The sequence below is a fragment of the Trachurus trachurus genome (assembly GCF_905171665.1).
Source record: "Trachurus trachurus genome assembly, chromosome: 5".
Classification (NCBI taxonomy): Eukaryota; Metazoa; Chordata; class Actinopteri; order Carangiformes; family Carangidae; genus Trachurus; species Trachurus trachurus.
In genome coordinates this window covers 10224226-10242887 of record NC_139896.1, presented here as the reverse complement: position 1 = coordinate 10242887, position 18662 = coordinate 10224226, and the positions used below count along the sequence as shown (strand labels likewise).

The following is an 18662-nucleotide window of genomic DNA, read 5'->3' as shown; positions in this document are numbered from 1 at the left end:
TTGTTTTTCGCACAGCAGTGGACAAACATGCAGTTCAAAAACTTTACATTATAGCCTACCTAAGCTGACGGACTTTCAGAATCTGAATTTAGAGCCTCTGGGTGATCATCTTCACTCTCCATCGAAATTTAGAATTAAAAGAAACAGTGACTCTTTTTTGTAATTGCCACCCTTTCCACAAGAGTTTCTCCAGAAACACCTATGTGTTAATGCTCTGGTAGAAGGTTGTTTTTTTCACAGCCTTTAGCACCAATATTAATAATGAATGAAAGGACCCGAAGGAAGTTGAACTTCCAAATATGGTTTGGGCTGATTCATGGATTTATGGTTTTAGGGTTATGATTTCATTTCTATACTGATATGGATCAAAGAGTCTGAAATAAAGTTAGTTGAAAATTAACTATTGGCTTTGGGTGTGGTTGTATGAGGCATGGTTTGTAGCATCAGCAAGGCAGCCACTGAACCTTTTCTTTTTCCAGTGGCTCAATGGTCATCTACAAAAAACCAGTGCAACACATCTCACACCAATGCAAATTAGGCAAGGCAAGGCAAGGCAATTTTAGTTGTATAGCCTTTATCGCATCATAACAACAACCTCTGCCCTTAGACCCTCACATTGACTGAGGAAAAACTCCATGGAAAACCCCTTTAACTTGGAGAAACCTCAGGGTGAGCATTAGCTATGTGGCTTCAATGTTATGACAATCTAAGAGGGAATCAGGAGAGTCTTGTACACAGAGGATGGACTGCATGTGAAGCCTAATTCGGGCATTGTGAAAAATATGCAACTTTGGCTGCCATAGCGCGAATAACCAAATGATGAACACATATTAGAGGTTTGACCTCTGACTTATTAGTTCAGTTTCATGATGGTGATTTTAAATATCTGATGTCATCCTCTGAGTCAGTAGAGAGGATCACCTGCCTAGAATAGGATTGGAAATCCCCTGACCTATTTAGGATGGACACATTTCAGAGGGTCGCTGCTGCGGCAACAGCAAATATAGCTTATTTTACAGCACATAGGTACTGAAGTTTAAAGAGAATATTAGAAACAACACAGGGAACATAGTGAGGAGGACCTGAGAGTGAGTGGTAAAATGTGCATCCTCAGCTGTTCACATAAAGATGGGCACAGATGAACTGCTAGACATTTTGGGCCCCCTCTGAGCTCAACTAAACAACAGCTTTCACACGATCAATAACCATAATCCCTTGTATGTTCCAGGGGCCCCTGTCTAGCTCCGGGGTCTTTTTGCTGAGATAATGCAAACGTCCATCAGTGTCTCTCCTCTGACAACAGTGTACATGTCATTGGTAGGTGGAACAGATCATTAGGGGCCCAGTTGTCTGTTCTCTGTACTTCAGGTATTCTTGAGGAAAGAACTGGTCCTTAGGTGTCTGGTGTTTATGGCTTTAAGAATAGTCAGTCTTTATTTTGATGCAACAGTCTGACTTGCATTAGACTTGTAGTGGCTGTTTGTCCTCAAACAAACAAACAAACAAACTTTAATTCAAATAAATAATACTAATAAAGCCATTAATCAACCATGAGTGGTTTGTGCAGGGAAAATAATTCAATGTCCAAACAATGCCATTGCTTCTTATTCATTATTTATTTTCCAAACAAGCAGGCAAACAAAGAAACAAAGAAATAACCAATCCTATGGGACCGTTGTGCATGAACAGACCCTCTCGACTTCCCTTTTCAATTTCCATTGTACAAGTTGGATAAAGGAACAAGCGGGCACTTTGGTGCACTGAATTGCATTGCACTTTTTATGTCAATGAAATAGGTAATTACTCTAAAAATAGCATTTTTTTATGGTGGTGTTTTACGGTGATGTAAACAATGCATTTGAATTATACTTCATGCACCGACCCCTATGTAAATCACCTATAGATCCATAGCATTACCCAAAAATAAATAAAAAATAGTTATCAACCAAACAAACTTCTAAATAAGCAAACAATACAGAGAACCTGTGTCTAGCAAATGAGTAAAGTATTAAAGTTATCCAAACCCACAACAAATAAGTAGACAATAGAAAACAACAACAAACAAACAAGTAAATAGCTTCTACAAAGACACTTAATAAAAGTTTCAAGCAAACTTCAGTTCACATAAATCAAAAAGCCATTGGTCACCCCAGTGGTTTGTTTAGGTAAAATAATTAAATGTCAAAACAATGCCATTGCTTTTTATTAATTATTTATTTTTCAAACAAGCAGGCAAACAAAGAAACAAAGCAATAACCAATCCTATGTAAGTCATCATAATCACCAACAACCTTTATTTAACCAAGCAAAAAAAAATCTTATTTAAGCAATGGCCTGGTAGGAAGTGAGGGACCTCGGGGAAAAGGGAGAGGGGGAACAAAAAAGACAACACTAAAATATAGCCAGTAAAAGCACACATAAGCAACAGTAACATATACAACATAATAACAAGTAATTTGACATAGGCTACAGCAGTGACATACAACATACCAATAGTTGAATTGACAGGAAACAGTGACATAAAAACAGTGAGGCAGGACGACCACATAATACAACACAACGAAGACAGACAGTTAAGCAATGAAAGAGAGAATCATCTAATAGGCCCATAGCATTACCCCAAAATAAATAAAAATAGTTATTACTGTAACCAAACAAACTTTTCTAAATAAGCAAACAATACAAAGAACCTCATAAGTACCAAAAGAGAAAGGTATCAACAAAATAATATTAAAGAAACCCACAACAAATAAGTAGATAATAGAAAAATCAACAAACAAACTTATAAATAGCTTCTACTACAGCTAGTTTCAAACAGCTTTGTGAGCCTGAGCTGCTCTGTCCACCTGGCCTGAGCATTTTTTGCTCTTTTTTTGCCATTGAAAATCAATGAGGACAATGTTTAATTCAGCTTTTGATATTTTCTGCTATTAAAAAAAAAAAAAAAAATAGTCTAGTTTAGTTTTGTGCATTTCAGATGATTTTTAGGATTTTATAATGAGTGTGTAGGCCTATTGCATGTTCAGGGCTGAAGTGGAGGACATCCTCGCTAGAATATGAGAAGCTCTGAAACTTAGCAAGGAAGGACAGAGCACGCACATCCAAGACAGTGCAGGCAGGTGCAGGACAAAAACTAACAAGAAGAAAAAACAAACGATGTCCGCACAACTACTATAATTGAGCTCCCAAAAATGTATTATAAGTTTCGACCACTTGGGTCTTCATCAGGTCATCTGGCTCTAAAAACTTGTCTCACAGCAGTGAACAAACTTGAAATTTAGAAAATCTACCTAAACTTAGTGTGAATGATGCCTCACTATTATTCTTTAAATCTTTCTTAATATTAGTAGGCTAGTATTCATGGAGATTGTGAGATGTTTACAGGTTTTTGGCCTTTTCTTGTATAAAAGAAAAGGCCTGAGCGTTTTTTCTGCTATTTTTTTTCCATGAGAAAACAATGGGGACAATGTTTAATTCATAGATGATAATAAAAATCAACAAACAAACTTATAAATAGCTTCTACTACAACAAGTTTCAAACAACTTCCGTCCACCTGGCGGCGCTGCTGCTCCACCACCAGTCGGCGCCACACGGCTGCTGCGGTTACAGGAGAAGAAGAGGAAGCTGCGTTGTTGCTGCATGTCTGTGACGATGGCGGCCGCCTTGAGAGGAAGCCTGGTAACATTGGTCAAGGTGAGTGTACAGAAGATGTTTGTCGGCTTATTTTGTGAACCCGTCTGTAAGGAAAAGAGCGGCTGCGGGTCAAAGTTGTACCTTTTTTAGTTGCCCTTGGACACCGTGTAATTATAAAAGTGACACAGAGAGAAACGAGTCGCTGTGTCTCGTTGCTAACTAACCGTTGCTACATTGACACATCTCCTCTTTACTCCTGTCATCCTCGGATTCATTAAAGCGACTTGAGTGTCTCTTTGGCTCCATTATTAACTCCGATTTAGTTGTAAACAAACCTCGGCTGATGTCGGTTGTCTCTAGATAACCGGTCAAATGAGCCCAGCTCGTTAGCTAAAGCTGTCTTTGAGGAAGCTAACGCGGCTAGCTGGCTAAATCCTGTCATGGTAACCTCAGTGTCCTCAGTGAAACATCAGTCGCTGTTACACTCACACAACAACAATAGCTACACAAAGAGCTGACAACCCTGGGAAAACAAAAAAACAGACTAGATGAATACAAGTCTGACCTGCCTTTTCAGATAATGGGCTTGTGATTTTGATTATTATATACAGTGAAATGTCAGTTTGAATCAACAGGTATATGAAGATAAAAAAAATCTTCCATGCAGTTTGTTTACCTTGACCTGTAGGTGTCATCATGGCTTCTTCACATGTCAGTTTGACAGATGACTCTTCTATTTCTTCCCTCTGACCCCTTTAGTTTTAGTGTATAATGATAAAACTCACCCACAATGAGACTAGCAGTGCACAGTACAATCAAAACATCATGACAATGTATATTCATGATATCTCTGATAGATCAATCAAGTCAACTAGACTTTTAGTTTTTGTCTTGGAGACGTTTCGCCCCTTATCCAAGTGGCTTTATCAGTTTGAGGAGACTAGACTGGCTAGTCTGAAAAAATGGTGACTCACGTATGTAAACTGAGTCTTTCACCAATTTTTCAGAATAGCCAGTATGAAAAACCAAAACTTAATTGCCTAGAGATGCCTTTGACCTGGACAAATGAGAATTTGCACAGATATATTGATGATTGTACTGTATTGGCGCCTACAGTGACATAGATAATTTATTGGAAGTCAGTTATATAATAAAGTAAGTAATGACCAGGCAGGAATTTCAGGCTTTTGCTAATCCAGCAAATTTAACTTGATACCTGGCACAGGTAGAAAAACTATTTGATAATCCACTATTGCCATTGAAATACTGCTTTCATATAATATTTTTCAGCAATTTCTAACATCGCTCATAATGTCCCAATACAATCATGAGAGAATGAAAGAAACAAGACATCCATGCTACCCAGAATTATTCTTGTAACACCCAACTCAATTAATCTGCCAACTATTTTTCAAGTAACTGATTTAATTTATTTTTTCCATGAAATGTTAGAAAACTACCATTGCCATTTCACAGAACTAAGTCTGGCATACTAATCTGTCTGATCTGTCCAAGACGCCCAAATGATACATACGATGTGTAAATATATTGGTTATGAGCATATCAGGAAAATTACAGAAAAACAGCAGCTGCTCACACCTGAGAAGAAAGAGGAACACGCTGATGTTGAAAAGGAGGACAAATAAGTGATTAGCTGGATAAGTAGCTAGGTGCTGAATAATTTTATGTTGGGCAATTAATTAGGCTACTCATTACTCAATTTTTTTTTTCTTTTGAAATCCAAGATGGTTTAATCTCTCAGAGCCTCAAGAGCTGAATAATTTTAAGATAAGAAACTTTCAATCTGTTCACACACACACACACGGCTTTGTTTTAAGAGGCAATAAAACAAAAAGAAAACCATTTTACCTGAGATATTTTTGAAACAGTCTCAGGTGGTGGACACATGTGTTTTGCCTCAGGTTATACCCATATTATCCTGTAAACTTAGCCCCCACTCATAATAGTGAGTGACTGTCTTCTTTCTGTCCGTCAGGGCCTGAGCAGCCCCCGGTGGCAGCAGCTGGCATCTCGGCCACTGAGTTTATCAGCTGGTCTCCGTGGTCCAGAAGCCCCGCCGGCGGGTGCAGATGTCACCTTCAAGGTTACAATGGTACCGGGAGATGGAGTGGGACCTGAGCTGATGACTGCTGTCAAAGATGTCTTTAAGGTAAACTTTGAGTAGGATCTTAAAAAATAGTCAACAAGGATGATGACACATAAACTTTAAGATGCTGTGACTTTTTTTTGTATATTCTGACTTTCTTTCTTCGTTTTTCCAGGCAGCAGACGTCCCAGTGGAGTTTGAGGAGTTCCACCTGAGTGAGGTACAGAACATGGCCAGTGAGGAAAAACTGGATCAAGTGTTGACTTCTATGAAGACCAACAGAGTGGCCATAAAAGGTACTGTATTGTTTCTTTTTACTTATTTTCTGACATTCTCTTATAGTTCATCTTGGTTTCATACCGACACTGAAATAAAACTCAGTGTATTAGCTGTCAAGGACAATCACATCTAACATTTATATTTATGGCATGTGTTGTTATCCAGGAAAGATCCACACACCCATGGAGTACAAAGGGGAGCTGGCTTCATATGAGATGAGACTGAGGTAAAACTGAGACATCAGTTCTGCATTTGTTTGTGTAAATTTAGTGGTTTTATTTTAATTTTTTTCCAATAACTCTGCCTCCTTTTCTATCCTCTAGGCGCAAACTGGACCTGTTTGCTAATGTGGTTCATGTAAACAGCCTGCCGGGCTACAGCACCCGCCACAACAACCTGGACCTAGTCATCATCCGCGAGCAGACTGAGGGGGAGTACAGCTCGCTGGAGCACGAGGTAAACAACAACTCCTCCTACTCGTTGCAGGCACAGGATGAACTGTGGTTTGAAAACCCACATGAAAAAAAATCTTACTATACTTTGAAGAGAGAGGTTTCCCATGAACATACAGACTGCGTTTACATGGACTTCAGTTTTGATCGGGGTTTTAAAGTATCCCGTTTTTGTGTTTGAGCATGTAAACACCATTTCCCGATTTCAGAAATCAGGATAAGCCCTTAATCCTGATTTTGAGAAGCCCGATTTTGCTGCCTGGAGTACTCTGCCAACTGACGTAACTGTTACCATAGATGCGTTAAAACTAACAAAATGGCAGTGGCAACAACAAGAGCATATTTCTGGAGCGACGAGGAGACTTTCTGTAATGAAAGAGCCCAATATAACGGGATGTTTAGATGGAGGGAAACATAGAAATGCCGACCTATTCAAGTCTGTCGCTAATAAATTACAGATTTCCAATTTGCCGCGCTTTCTGTTGTAAACAATAAACATTAAATGTGCATGCACACATAAGACGCAGTAATCAGAAACCAGGATACTGGTATTTATCATGAATACAGTGATACTGAATAACCAGGTTTCTCTAAGTTCATATAAACACCATATCCCGAATTTGATCAAAATCAGGATAACCATCAAAACCGGGATACTGAAGTCCATGTAAATGCAGAGAGAGATATGGAACTCTGGTTAGGGTAACGATGGCGTTTTGTAGCTTTATTCCAATTGGTTGCTTCATAGGTGTGCTCTGATTGGTTGGCAGGGTTATTCTGATTAGTTTGTAGCCTTAGTTTGATTGTGTTGTTGATTTAAAACCTTATTCTTATTCATTTGTTGGTCTGTAGTTGTATTCTTAATGCTTGGTTCTCATCGGTTAATACATATTGCTACATTAGAGGGGCAACTAACTGATCAAATGCATTTTACTGGATGTATGGTGTAATGTTTTCATTCTCTTGCTCTTACATCTTCTGTCAAAGGTGGCTGTATTAACATTTACTATCTCTTTTTTTTCCCTGCTCCTCAGAGTGTGACAGGCGTGATCGAATGTTTAAAGATCATCACCAGAGAGAAATCTCGGCGCATTGCCAAGTTCGCCTTCGATTATGCCACCAAGAAGGGGCGAAACAAGGTCACCGCTGTCCACAAAGCCAACATCATGTAAGGAAATAGAACCCCATCCCCTTTTTTTTTTTTTTTTTTCTTTTTGTCTAATTATTTTTTAATCATTTTACTTACCGGTATGTTAATAATTCAGACTGTAGTAAATGGCGTCATGATTTGCATTACATTAGCATGTCCTCATTACCCCCCCTTGTCTTCTTACAGGAAATTAGCTGATGGCCTGTTTCTGCAGAGCTGTGCTGAGGTGGCGCAACTGTATCCCAAAATCAAATATGAGAACATAATCATTGATAACTGTTGCATGCAGGTACATACACACTCACTCTTAATTCTCCTGACTTTATTGATTCTTAATTGTTAAATAATTTGTTGTTATGTGTATTGTTTTGTTTTTTTATACACCTTACAAATTTGTGTTTAGTTCTCGAGCTGTGATTAATTAACAAACAGTATGAAGCACTACACTGTAATCTATTATTGTAAATAATCATACTTTGACTTGGTAGACTTGAGTTTGACTTTTCCACTTGATATTCAAAGTCATCATCATCATCTGTGTCTGGTTGTTGCAGCTGGTCCAGAACCCATACCAGTTCGACGTGCTGGTGATGCCGAACCTTTACGGTAACATCATCGATAACCTGGCAGCAGGGCTGGTCGGAGGAGCAGGAGTTGTTCCTGGGGAAAGCTACAGCGCAGAGTATGCTGTGTTTGAGACTGTGAGTTTCCATAAAGTTTTTTTTTGCACTTAATAAACAGATGTTTCAGAAATAAAGCCGTCATTATCTCATCTTCTTCTTCGTCTATTACGTTTATATTTTCTGTTTAGTTAGATGATGATGAGGAACTATAATGGGGCATAATCTGTGATACAAAGGACATAATGTACTGATATGTTGTTAGTCTTGAATGACTATTGATTGCTCAACTCTGTCCTGGTGCTGTCAGCCTGTTGTCATCCCTCATATCCTGTGTCTTTCCTCTTTTCAGGGGGCACGTCACCCCTTTGCTCAAGCTGTTGGAAGGAATATCGCCAACCCCACGGCCATGTTGCTGAGTGCTGCTAACATGCTCAGGCACCTCAAGTGAGTCAACCAAATAGGCCTTGTAGTAACAAGTAGACCACATATTACACCATAACCATGTGTCCTCTGTCCTGCTCTAACGCACCTCTCCAGGTTTTCTAAATCAGCCTCGAGTGCCTCTCTGTCTGAACTGACTGAACATGTGCACAAGACGGCTCTGGTCACCTGTTCATTGTCTTTGTATTGTGTTGCAGCCTTGAATATCACTCCCAAATGGTGTCAGATGCTGTCAAGAGGGTCATCAAACAGGGCAAGGTAAGTGTGTGAGTGTGTGTGTGTGATTGTGTTGTACTTTTTCTACCCTCCATGACATAAATATATCAGACACAGCACTAACAGTATTAACACCTAAAGGAATTATTTTTATTACTCCTGCAAATGCAAGTAGAGCAAGGGTTGGGTGATATGACCAAAAAATGATATTCTTAGGCTATATTGCAATACATAATATATTTCTTGACATTGTGAATTCTCCCCCAAACCACTTAAATATTGTATTGTATTTAAATTTTGCACATAATCCCAGCAGTATGGTGATTTGGGATTTAGTTTTTAACCAATTCGTCTGCCTCGATCTTCGATGACTGAACACCTAGAAATATTTTATTATTATTGGTGCTTCAGGTGCGTCATTCTCTCTAGTTCCCTCTGCTTCAGATACTAAAACACACACATGCACCCTGTAGTGTTTTCTGGGTGGGTGACAGAGGGACCACCACAGAGAGAAATCAACTCTCTGCTTCGGGGGCTTAAAATAATTATATGACTATCTTTACTCAGTATTTTGCAATATAGTCATTTACTACGTCCCACGTGGAACAAGCTGTGATTCATTGAGTATAATGGTTATAACGCCCAGCCTCTAAGTAGAGCAAAGTAACAAGTGCTAATTTTGCCGAATGAGGATATGTGAAGCCAGTGGGACTGGTTAAACCCCATATCCTGTCAACACCCGTCATCAAAATGAACCTTCTGCTCTGTGCTTTTGTGGGTCAGTAATTGCAGCCTCACATAAACGGTGTCATTGGGTGCTCGTGGCTGACTTGAGAAAATAACCCTCTGCTAAATGTTAATGAGAGTTTCAGCATGCTGCCCTGAACAGCTAACCACAGAGCTCTGTCATGTAAATATGTCAAATAGCCGTAATGATACTAACCCATTAAGTGTTATCTTCCTTGTTGACACACATATGCCTACATCTAATAACATGTAAACTACAGTTCAGTGTGTTAGAGAGCCTTTAGTATTCGTACTTACTAATGCGTCTTAACTCTTCGTGCGTTTCTCTTCCGTCCATCTTTAATCCATCATGAATTAAATGCATTTGTTCCCAGGACATGTTTTTTTTCTTGTTTTTTCTGCCTTTTGCACCTGATCCCTGTTGACACTAACACACACTGACATGAGCACCAGCATGAAGTGGGTCAGCCTTCGTCCCTCAGATGTCTGCATGGTCAATTCAGATCTAAACATCAACTATCCAGCAATAGCAGCTTTAGAGATGAATATATTTTAGTTTTTCATTTTTATAACTCCTCTACAAAGCTGTGTTTGCAGTTGGGATAACACTGACATTGTTGTGTGAATGTGAGATATGTTTTGTTTTTTTTAAAGGAATTTTTATCATTTGAAAGGAGAATTATCCTGCACGTTGTCTGAAGTGCCCTTCCTCTCCCTCTTCCCTCTCTCCTTTAACTCCCTCCACTCCTTGTACCCCAATATCCCGTGTGTGTGTGTGTGTGTGTGTGTGTTGGTGTGTATCTGTGTGCGTATCCCAGGTAAAGACACGAGACCTTGGCGGGTACGCCACCACTAGCGACTTTGTGCGTACCGTTGTGGAAAACCTGCGCCACCGACCTGTTTGCTAAGATGTTCCATCACACTCCTCACAGACATTTCCCTAAATCTGGACATGAACTGGACTCATGTTCAGACTCATCTCCCCCTCACTCACTGACAGTTGTGCTGAACAGTTTTGACAAATACCATCAGTTGAATCATAATGTTTATACTCAGTTTTCCTGATGTTACCTTGGGGGTGGTACTTTACTAAAAATGTGCAGCTCATGAGTCTTGATCCTCCGTCGCTCCTCTGCATGGACATCCCTCCCATCACACCTTTTTCATTTGCTTGTGGTTGTTGTTTAATTTTCTAAATGTTTTAGACATTGCCCATATTGACTACCTCTGTTGTCACATTTTTGGAAAATTAATATAAAACAACCACTGTGTTAATTTACTTGTACCTCACAATTCAACATTACTCAGAACTCAGTATACATTAGGGTACGACTGCTACATCATGACCCTCTAAAAATGTAACATTTCATAATTTCAGTAAAACTGTTTCTGACATTGTTACTGTACAGCAACAGGAGATTTTTCTTAATGTAAACTTCATGTTTCTTACTGTGATAGTTATAATACATGGAGTAACATAAATAATTATGCCAAAATGAAAGCCAAGAAAGCCAAATGTATTTCACCTCAAGATATTTATTATATTCAGGTATTACTCCAGTGGTCATGAAATCATTTTCTCAACCAAGATTTTGTTAGTCACAGCTGAATTATAAAATGACATACAATAGATGAACTGTTTAGAGATTTTGTCATGTGACAAGACATGAGTAGATGGGTAAAAGTCTTTTTTTCAGTTGTAACATTGTGTTTTAAGACTAATATCAACAATTTAATACTGGTCATTGTTCATTCCACTGATGGTGCAAGAAATTAAATCCCTGCTGTGTCTCATCACTACATCTGTCATGTGTTTTTAAAGTCAGTTGTTGTTGTTAACTACAAATAATCCTCTCTTTAAAGCTGCTTTATGGAGAATGTTTACCACCACACGGTGTCAACAGTGTCATGTCTAATCTTGTTGATCAGATTTTGTTTGTTTGGAGGGGTATTTTATGCATATTAAAGCTGGTCAGGAGTGTGTAATGTTCTGTCTTCTCTTTATGACTGTGGTTGAATACTAATTTACAGGACTAGACGTGTGTTTTAAAAACAGCATTGTGCTCATTGTTAATGATTCAAAATGTTTCTGAACGGACGAGTGCGTGAGCGAAATGACACAAAGCTGATGCTCTCTGAAAGAACATGTATCACTCGCCACACTTTGTGCTTTCTGTGAGTGCAGTTTCTAAAGGCTCTCTAACACACTGGCCATGATACTGTATGTGGACATGTGTTGCAGCAGCTGTGCACATAGTAACACACTGTCCTTATGTTTGCAACAGGTGCGCACTGGAGACCTGGGGGGCTACGCATCAAGCGACGAGTTCACCCGGGCTGTCATTGCTAACCTGGCAGTCTAAAGCGTTGTATTTGCAAATCTGTCAGCTGCTGCGATGCACCCGCGCTTTTTAATTTACCTCGTGATAAAACTGATCTCTTCAACGATTGTACACATGCAGTACAATATATTCCAACAACGGTGTACGCACAATTTTTCCATTGTGAACATAGATGAAAATGCAGAGCTATAAGTATCCAAAAACTCTGGTTTTCAGTTAAGCTTACTCATTAAATTTGACATTTAATGAAGAAAAAAGAAAAGGTTAAAGATCCAAAGTCTTATAATCAGCACAAAAGATGTTTTCATGCTGTTACACATTTTGTTTTCTGACAAGTTCCTGTAATTCCTACTGGATGGTTTTATGTCTGGACAGTAATCTCTGTCACAACATGATGTACGCACACTTTCATATTATTTATTAACCACCAGGTTTTTAGCTTAATTGCTTACTCATTTAACAGGAGATATGAATAATAAAGAATTAATGAGATACGACATCTTGAGTGGAAAATCCTTGCGTGAATGTTAATAGAAGAGTGTTGCAGTATTTGGTCTTATTAAATGTTTATCAGGGCTGCATGGTGGCTCAGTCAGCATGCATCATGTCACAGCATGAGCAACTTACCTTCAACACAGAGCCATCCCTCTGTCCGAACATGTGTAACATGAAGGATCCAAGAAAAATATTAATACTGTGGTGCTTTTGTGCATGATGCTGCAGGTCCCCAAGCCCGTGTAAAGAATGAGTGGGTAACAAGAAACTGAAGAAATACACAATGTTTGCAGGAGACCTTTCCTCTAGTAGGCTACAAAAGGTTTTGGGCTGCATCTAATGTTTCTCTACATTTTCTTATAAAGCAGTTTAACCAGCAAACAGAAGACTGAGAAAAACAGAAAACATTGATGTGATTGTTGAAAAATGTGATTAGTCAGTTATTATAACTAGATGATAAGTTAATTTTCTGTGGTTCAGATAATCATAGTTTTTATTTCAAATGGTCGTAATGTGATTCTGCCCCCTTATCACTTTTTAAAAAGGACAAAATAGGATTTAAACTAATATTTTCATTCTCATTTTTGCACCTCTTACTGAAGTTATTTTTTTATTCAAGTCCTTTTTCTAAAGTCAAGGTCTACAATCATTTCCTCGTACTAATGGACCGTAAACCTAAAAACAAATTTCATTCAGTAGTAGGAGTACTCAGATCATTTAGATAAAACTAAATGTTTCACAATATTGAGTCACACCTGCATAAGTACAGGACCTGTAATCATTATTTCCTAAATTAAAATTACCCGTTATGCAGTTTAGACTCTGTAATAGCTGCTATTAAGTCATTGTGCCATTATTAATGATGCATTGACATGTAGTAAGTGGTGCATGTACTGTAAGTTTCCTTGCTTGAGCTGCCTGGATCTAAATTTAGCAGCAGTGATTTAAAGTTAATAATGTATGTATCTTAACCTGAAGGGTTGGGGTTAAACAGGAATATTAATGTACTGTATAGTCACTATTGTTCTATTTAAGGAAGCTTATAGGACTTTTCATATTGAGGGCTCACTCATGAAAATGTTTTACTCATCATTTGTTGAGTCTATACTTATATTCACTATGATCTGTTGGTTTGGCAATCTCAGCCTGGTTAATAAAAGGCTTGGAGGTGATGTTAATCAGTGCTGAAAGATCATTGGTGTAAACCTAATGATCTTAGCCAGCAGGTCTATCAGGTCAGGTGTATTCGGAGGGCTAAGGCCATTCTAGCAGACCCTCGGCACCCTCTTTATAAGCAGTTTAGGCTTTTGCCATCAGGAAGGAGGTTGAAGCCAAGGGTCAACAGATATCTGAGATCATTTGTTCCATCAGCTGTTAAATATCCCAATCAGCTGTAAATGTATATTATATCTTAAATTATTGTATTTTTGTATTCATACTATTTTTTTTTTTTTTTTACTTTAGTGTTTTTATGTGTTTAATTGTGACAACGGCTGCTGTCAATCTAATTGCCCCTCAGGAACAATAAAGATTTAAATTCAATTCAGTTCAAATCAATTCAATTCAATTCAACACAACACACACTCAAAAGTGTGAAAGTGAATTGGGAGCACTTTAATGGACCCTTTGGAGGTTCCCGGGCCTCAGCATTAAAGCAACACTATGTAGGATTAGTGGTACTGGTACTCTGGTTGAGAAAAGCAACTGTCTGCTTCCCGTAGAAGCACAATAGCCTACGATTTGCGACCACTTATATGAGTTTAGAAACATTATTTTAAAATATGTATGTCCGGTCACTTATCCACTGTTTTGCTAACCCTCCTTCTGGCCATGTGCATTTGTTTACAATGAAGCCTCCCAGAAAGCAACCAGTAGAGCGGTAGATAATGTTATAGGCCTATATCATATATGATGTTACGACGTGTTTAATCTGTCATAAACAAGATATTACGGGTAATGGGGCGCGTTTGTGTCGTGGTGCTGCAGAGACGAGAGGTGGGACACCAGCGGCGGCAACGCTGATCTTGCAAAGTTGGAGGAAGAGAGCCTCCGTTCTCCCTCTTAACAAGTTAAGCCATTTATTAAACCATCACAATTACTCCAAAGCTGTTGAATTAAAGTAAAAATTGTAGTATAGTTAAAGCAGAAGTAAGCGATCCGGTCGTTTTGGCTAACTTTCTGTCAGCCGATGGAGTTGGCAGTCCCCGCCCTCGTCCCTACGTCACCACATGCACGCGCATCCCTTGGCTGCACACACAGAGAGGACCGCCCCTTTATGCCGTTCTCTCTCCTCATTGGATAAAGGTTGTAGGATACAAGGAAAGTTTTCTCCTGGGCTTACGGCAGAGCAGAGTGACTGACAGACCCGTGTTTCGGACTAAACACTCTATGTAAGTGATTGGTCGGAAGATATAACAATTTAAGACTTATTAACACAAACTTACTTCTGCTTTAACAAGTTAAGCCATTTATTAAAGCATCACAATTACTCCAAAGCTGTTTAATTAAAGTAAAAAATTGTAGTATAGTTAAGCTACAAATCCTGCATAGTTCCTCTTTAAGGTAAAGAGAAAAAAAAACTACATAGTGTTGCTTTATGCAGCTGTGACCGGTCTGTTTAGTGCTCGCCTCGGCCGGCAGGTGTCGCTGCGAGCTTTGCAGACACACAGAGTGGAGAAGAGACGGGGCCTGGCCTGGGAATTTGCTGCTCGCTTCCCATTCTTCCTATGCAGACAGACACACAACATGGCGGACTAGAATAGTCGGCCGACGCGCCCGGATACAGCGGATAAACCGTGGGATTTAATCTCCAGGAAGGCCGAGAAAGTGGCCCAGGCTGCGAAGGGGACGGCGGCACATTAGGGACGAAGTGAGGAGGGTGTCTTTTCTTTTTTTTTTCAAGAGAGAGCGAGCGAGAGAGAGAGGGGGTCCCTTTTCCTTTTGCCTTTTTGGATTTCACAAGATAAAAACTGACTGCGAAGTGTTGACTGTGTGTCCCGGATCGTGCTTCCCTCCTCTGCTCTGCTATCACCCAGTTCCCCCCACCACCACCACCACCACCCCGCCGCGGCGCTCACACTCTCGGTTCCTGGGGTGTGGAGACTGGGGGCCGGGGTTGGAAAACGTGGAAGCAAAACGAGAGGATACATTCCTGCTGGGCTTTGATTTTTTTTTTTTTTTTTTTTTTTTTTTTACCTCCTCCTCTTCTTCGTTCCTGTTGGGTTTTTTTCTTTTTTTTTCTTCCACCTCGGGTGCTACAGGAGTTGTGGTGAGTTTTTCGTGTTTTTGTTGCGTTGAGTCACACTTGTTACAATGTCGTTGTAGCTATAGCAAGCAGCATGTTTCCTCTTCGCGCTGTAACATTGTGTCATCCACAAACACTTTTGTCCCCCCCTCCACCCCCTCTCTCTCTCTCTCCAGCCCCCCAGCCCCCCAGGCTCACGGGCTCCATTACATTACATTACATTACACTAACCCCCCCCCCCCCCACACACACACACACACACACACACACACACTGTCCTCCAGGGTTTGTGTGCAGCGGGGCTGGATTCAGCTGCTGTAACCCTCCTTGTGTTGCTTGAACATTTCAGAAGTAGCTCGGAGGCAGGGAGGGATTTTTCTTTTTCTTTTCTTTTTTCTTTTTTTTGGGGGGGGGGGCTCTCTAGAAAAAAGAAAAAGAAAACAGGGGGCTTTCAGATGAGTGCAACAACATTACAAAAAAAAAAGTCCAGAGGTTGTAGCTAACTCGGCTTGTTGTGCCAACACAGATGCTGTTGCGCTGGCAGGAGGGGGATGAACAAAGACAGGGGGTCCGTGTCTGCGCTGGAAAGTACACTTTATTGATCAACGCTTTGTTATTACACGTTCAGGGTGGGAGGGAGGGAGGGAGGGGAGCTGGCTGCTGCTGCTGCTGCTGCTGCTGGTGCTGGATGGGTGGGTGGGTGGGTGGGTGGGTGGAGGAGCAGTGGGGGCTTCATGCGACCCACAACAGGAATTAGGTCGCCCTAACATTAACACGTATGGTCTGTCAAATCACAGCGGCTCCTTTGTGTTTCTTCCTCTGCTCTCTGACATCCAGTCTCATGAGTTTGCCCCCCCCCCTCACAACCTCTCCCAAAGTTTTTCTCTCTCTCTCTCTGTCTTTTTTTTTTTTTAATGATTAATATCCTCCTCTCTTTCTCTGGTTGGGTGTAACCGAGCATACCATTTTAATCTTTTGAGGGTGTTCATCCTAGCTATTCCTCTGCTTTCCCTTGTTACATTTCACAGCTCATCATAACATGGGTTACCTTTTTTTTTTAATGGCTTGTTTATGGGGAGGAATAGTGGGAATTCAACGACAGAAACACATGAATGACACTCTTTTTTTTTTTTTTTTTACCCAAACAAACATCGACTGCTTCAGGCTGAAGTTGTGTCAAACATTGAACAGCCAGAGCAGAAAGAAAGAAAGAAGCATCATGCATTGCACACTGAGGAGGCATGGCTGAGCCCGGCTTGTCGGTATCAGTAGTAACTTCCTGCTATGTCTGCCTGGAGCTTGACTCATCACGTTTGGGCTGATTCATTGAACTCCAGTGCATCCATCATACATGCTTCTTCACTCTCAGTGCCTTTCCACTTCAGAGGTCGACCGTCATGTCACGTCAGGACCACTGAAGTGCAAAAAAAAACTCAAAGCTGCAACTTCGCAGTGTACCAACAGGCCGACCTTGACCTTTCTGTCTGTCAGGCCTGGACACGTCCACCTCTGTTCCCTCTAAGAGCCGTCCAGCCCCCCTCCCCACCACCACCCCTCTCTCTCATAAAACTGCGGAAGGCGACACAACGCAGAGAGGCAGAGAGCTGTTATCATCCCTGCTCGCTCCTGTCTGTCCATATCTTCTCCTACTACCTATTTTAAGGAAAAGTAGTTATTTCCGTCTTTGGGATCCTGAAAGGGTTTTTAGCAGAAGTGCTCGAGTTATCCTCACACCACACTTTTCATGATTGGCCTAGTTTCTAAAAATAAGAATAAAGTACATCTTGGAGCGGAGTGGAGTGAAGTTTCGATGGGTGTGGGTCTTTTTTTTTTTTTTTAATTAACTCCGTGTTGTGAAATTTCACAATTTCAGGGTGCTGACATAATATTATGAGTCGGCTGTTTTGGGTGGGGTGTGGCGGGAGGTGTATTTTTGTTTCCACCTGTTCCACCGTGTTTTACTTGTGCGAGAGCTCTGTAATTCAGCCCCTTGACAGGATAAACACAGCTACATTTAGAGGATTATGAAGCATTATGGAGCCTGATTGCAGCTACACGTGACATGTCATTCGGCCCTAATGACATTTCATTTTGCAATACAGGAAATGATGAACCAATAGTGATGAGTCACAAATCAAATACCTTTGCCCGTAGGGGGAAGACTTCCCTGGGAATCATCCACTTGTGTCCTGCTGCTGGCCGTCGGTGGATGAGGAGTAGTAATTACGTAATCCTTTCAGATTACTGAGTAAATCTTTGTTTTACATCCTCTTGATGTGGGATGATTGATGTTTTCAGGTTTGCCACCACGACCTTGATGAATATGGATAAAAGTTTATTTCTTCTCAGTGGACTTCAAAGACAAGGTGTGAGTTTGAACTCGAGGAGGCGTTTTTAGACGTGTGAGAGGTTTCTTTTAATCTTTTAATGTAAACTCACATGTGATCCAGGTCAAAGTCTGAGTGCCACCTCCTTATTCCTTCATTAGAGTCTTTTATTTTAACAGGGCACCCACTATAACTTGTGGGGTAATGGTGTTATATGTTGGTGTTATGGATAGAGGACAGGCTTTGGCAGGAGTATTACCCTCAGCTGTACCTGTAATACCACAACTAGAAGTATAAATCTATCGATTGTTATACAGTTATGTGTTGGAAATGGAGATAGTTATGTTAATGTAGTCACCATTCACTTGTTTCCTGTTCTTAAAAGACACATTTTTTCCTTTTTGTTAACGGAGAAGCAGAAATTATGAGCAAAAACGCCGCAGTCAATCACGGTGTGTTGTGTTTTTTCGCCAGTTTTTCCTTCTACAGAAAAACTTTGATGTGCTCTTTTAAACAATGCCTTTCAGAGTTGAGGTCAAACTCAGTTCGGATTCAAAACCAGTTGAGAGCTGTATTTCTAAATATTTATATTTGCCCTTGGCATC

At 40.2% G+C, this 18662-nt stretch overlaps 2 protein-coding genes across 4 annotated transcripts in view; both read left to right on the top strand.

Moving 5' to 3' along the window:
* The first annotated feature begins 3621 nt into the window (after positions 1-3621).
* Positions 3622-12488, top strand: idh3b (isocitrate dehydrogenase (NAD(+)) 3 non-catalytic subunit beta). Of its 2 annotated transcripts, none has more exons than XM_083972300.1 (11): positions 3622-3694; positions 5631-5804; positions 5917-6037; positions 6186-6246; positions 6344-6476; positions 7507-7640; positions 7809-7911; positions 8177-8323; positions 8595-8689; positions 8884-8944; positions 11935-12488. In XM_083972300.1, exons 1-11 carry the CDS (start codon positions 3641-3643, stop codon positions 12010-12012), a joined length of 1161 nt encoding a protein of 386 aa, XP_083828426.1. In that variant the 5' UTR covers positions 3622-3640; the 3' UTR covers positions 12013-12488. The 2 variants fall into 2 exon arrangements, with proteins under 2 accessions (XP_083828426.1, XP_083828425.1); XM_083972299.1 differs by lacking the exon at positions 11935-12488 and adding an exon at positions 10468-11630.
* A 3163-nt stretch (positions 12489-15651) lies between these two features.
* ptpra (protein tyrosine phosphatase receptor type A) overlaps positions 15652-18662 on the top strand; it is a 29076-nt gene continuing 26065 nt past the window's right edge. Inside the window, exon 1 of one of the 2 annotated variants that reach the window (XM_083971751.1) lies at positions 15652-15754. The gene's annotated coding sequence lies outside the window, so the exon portion shown is untranslated. Of the gene's footprint in view, positions 15755-17942; positions 18133-18662 lie in introns of those variants that run through there. The other variant, XM_083971752.1, reaches the window with a different exon arrangement.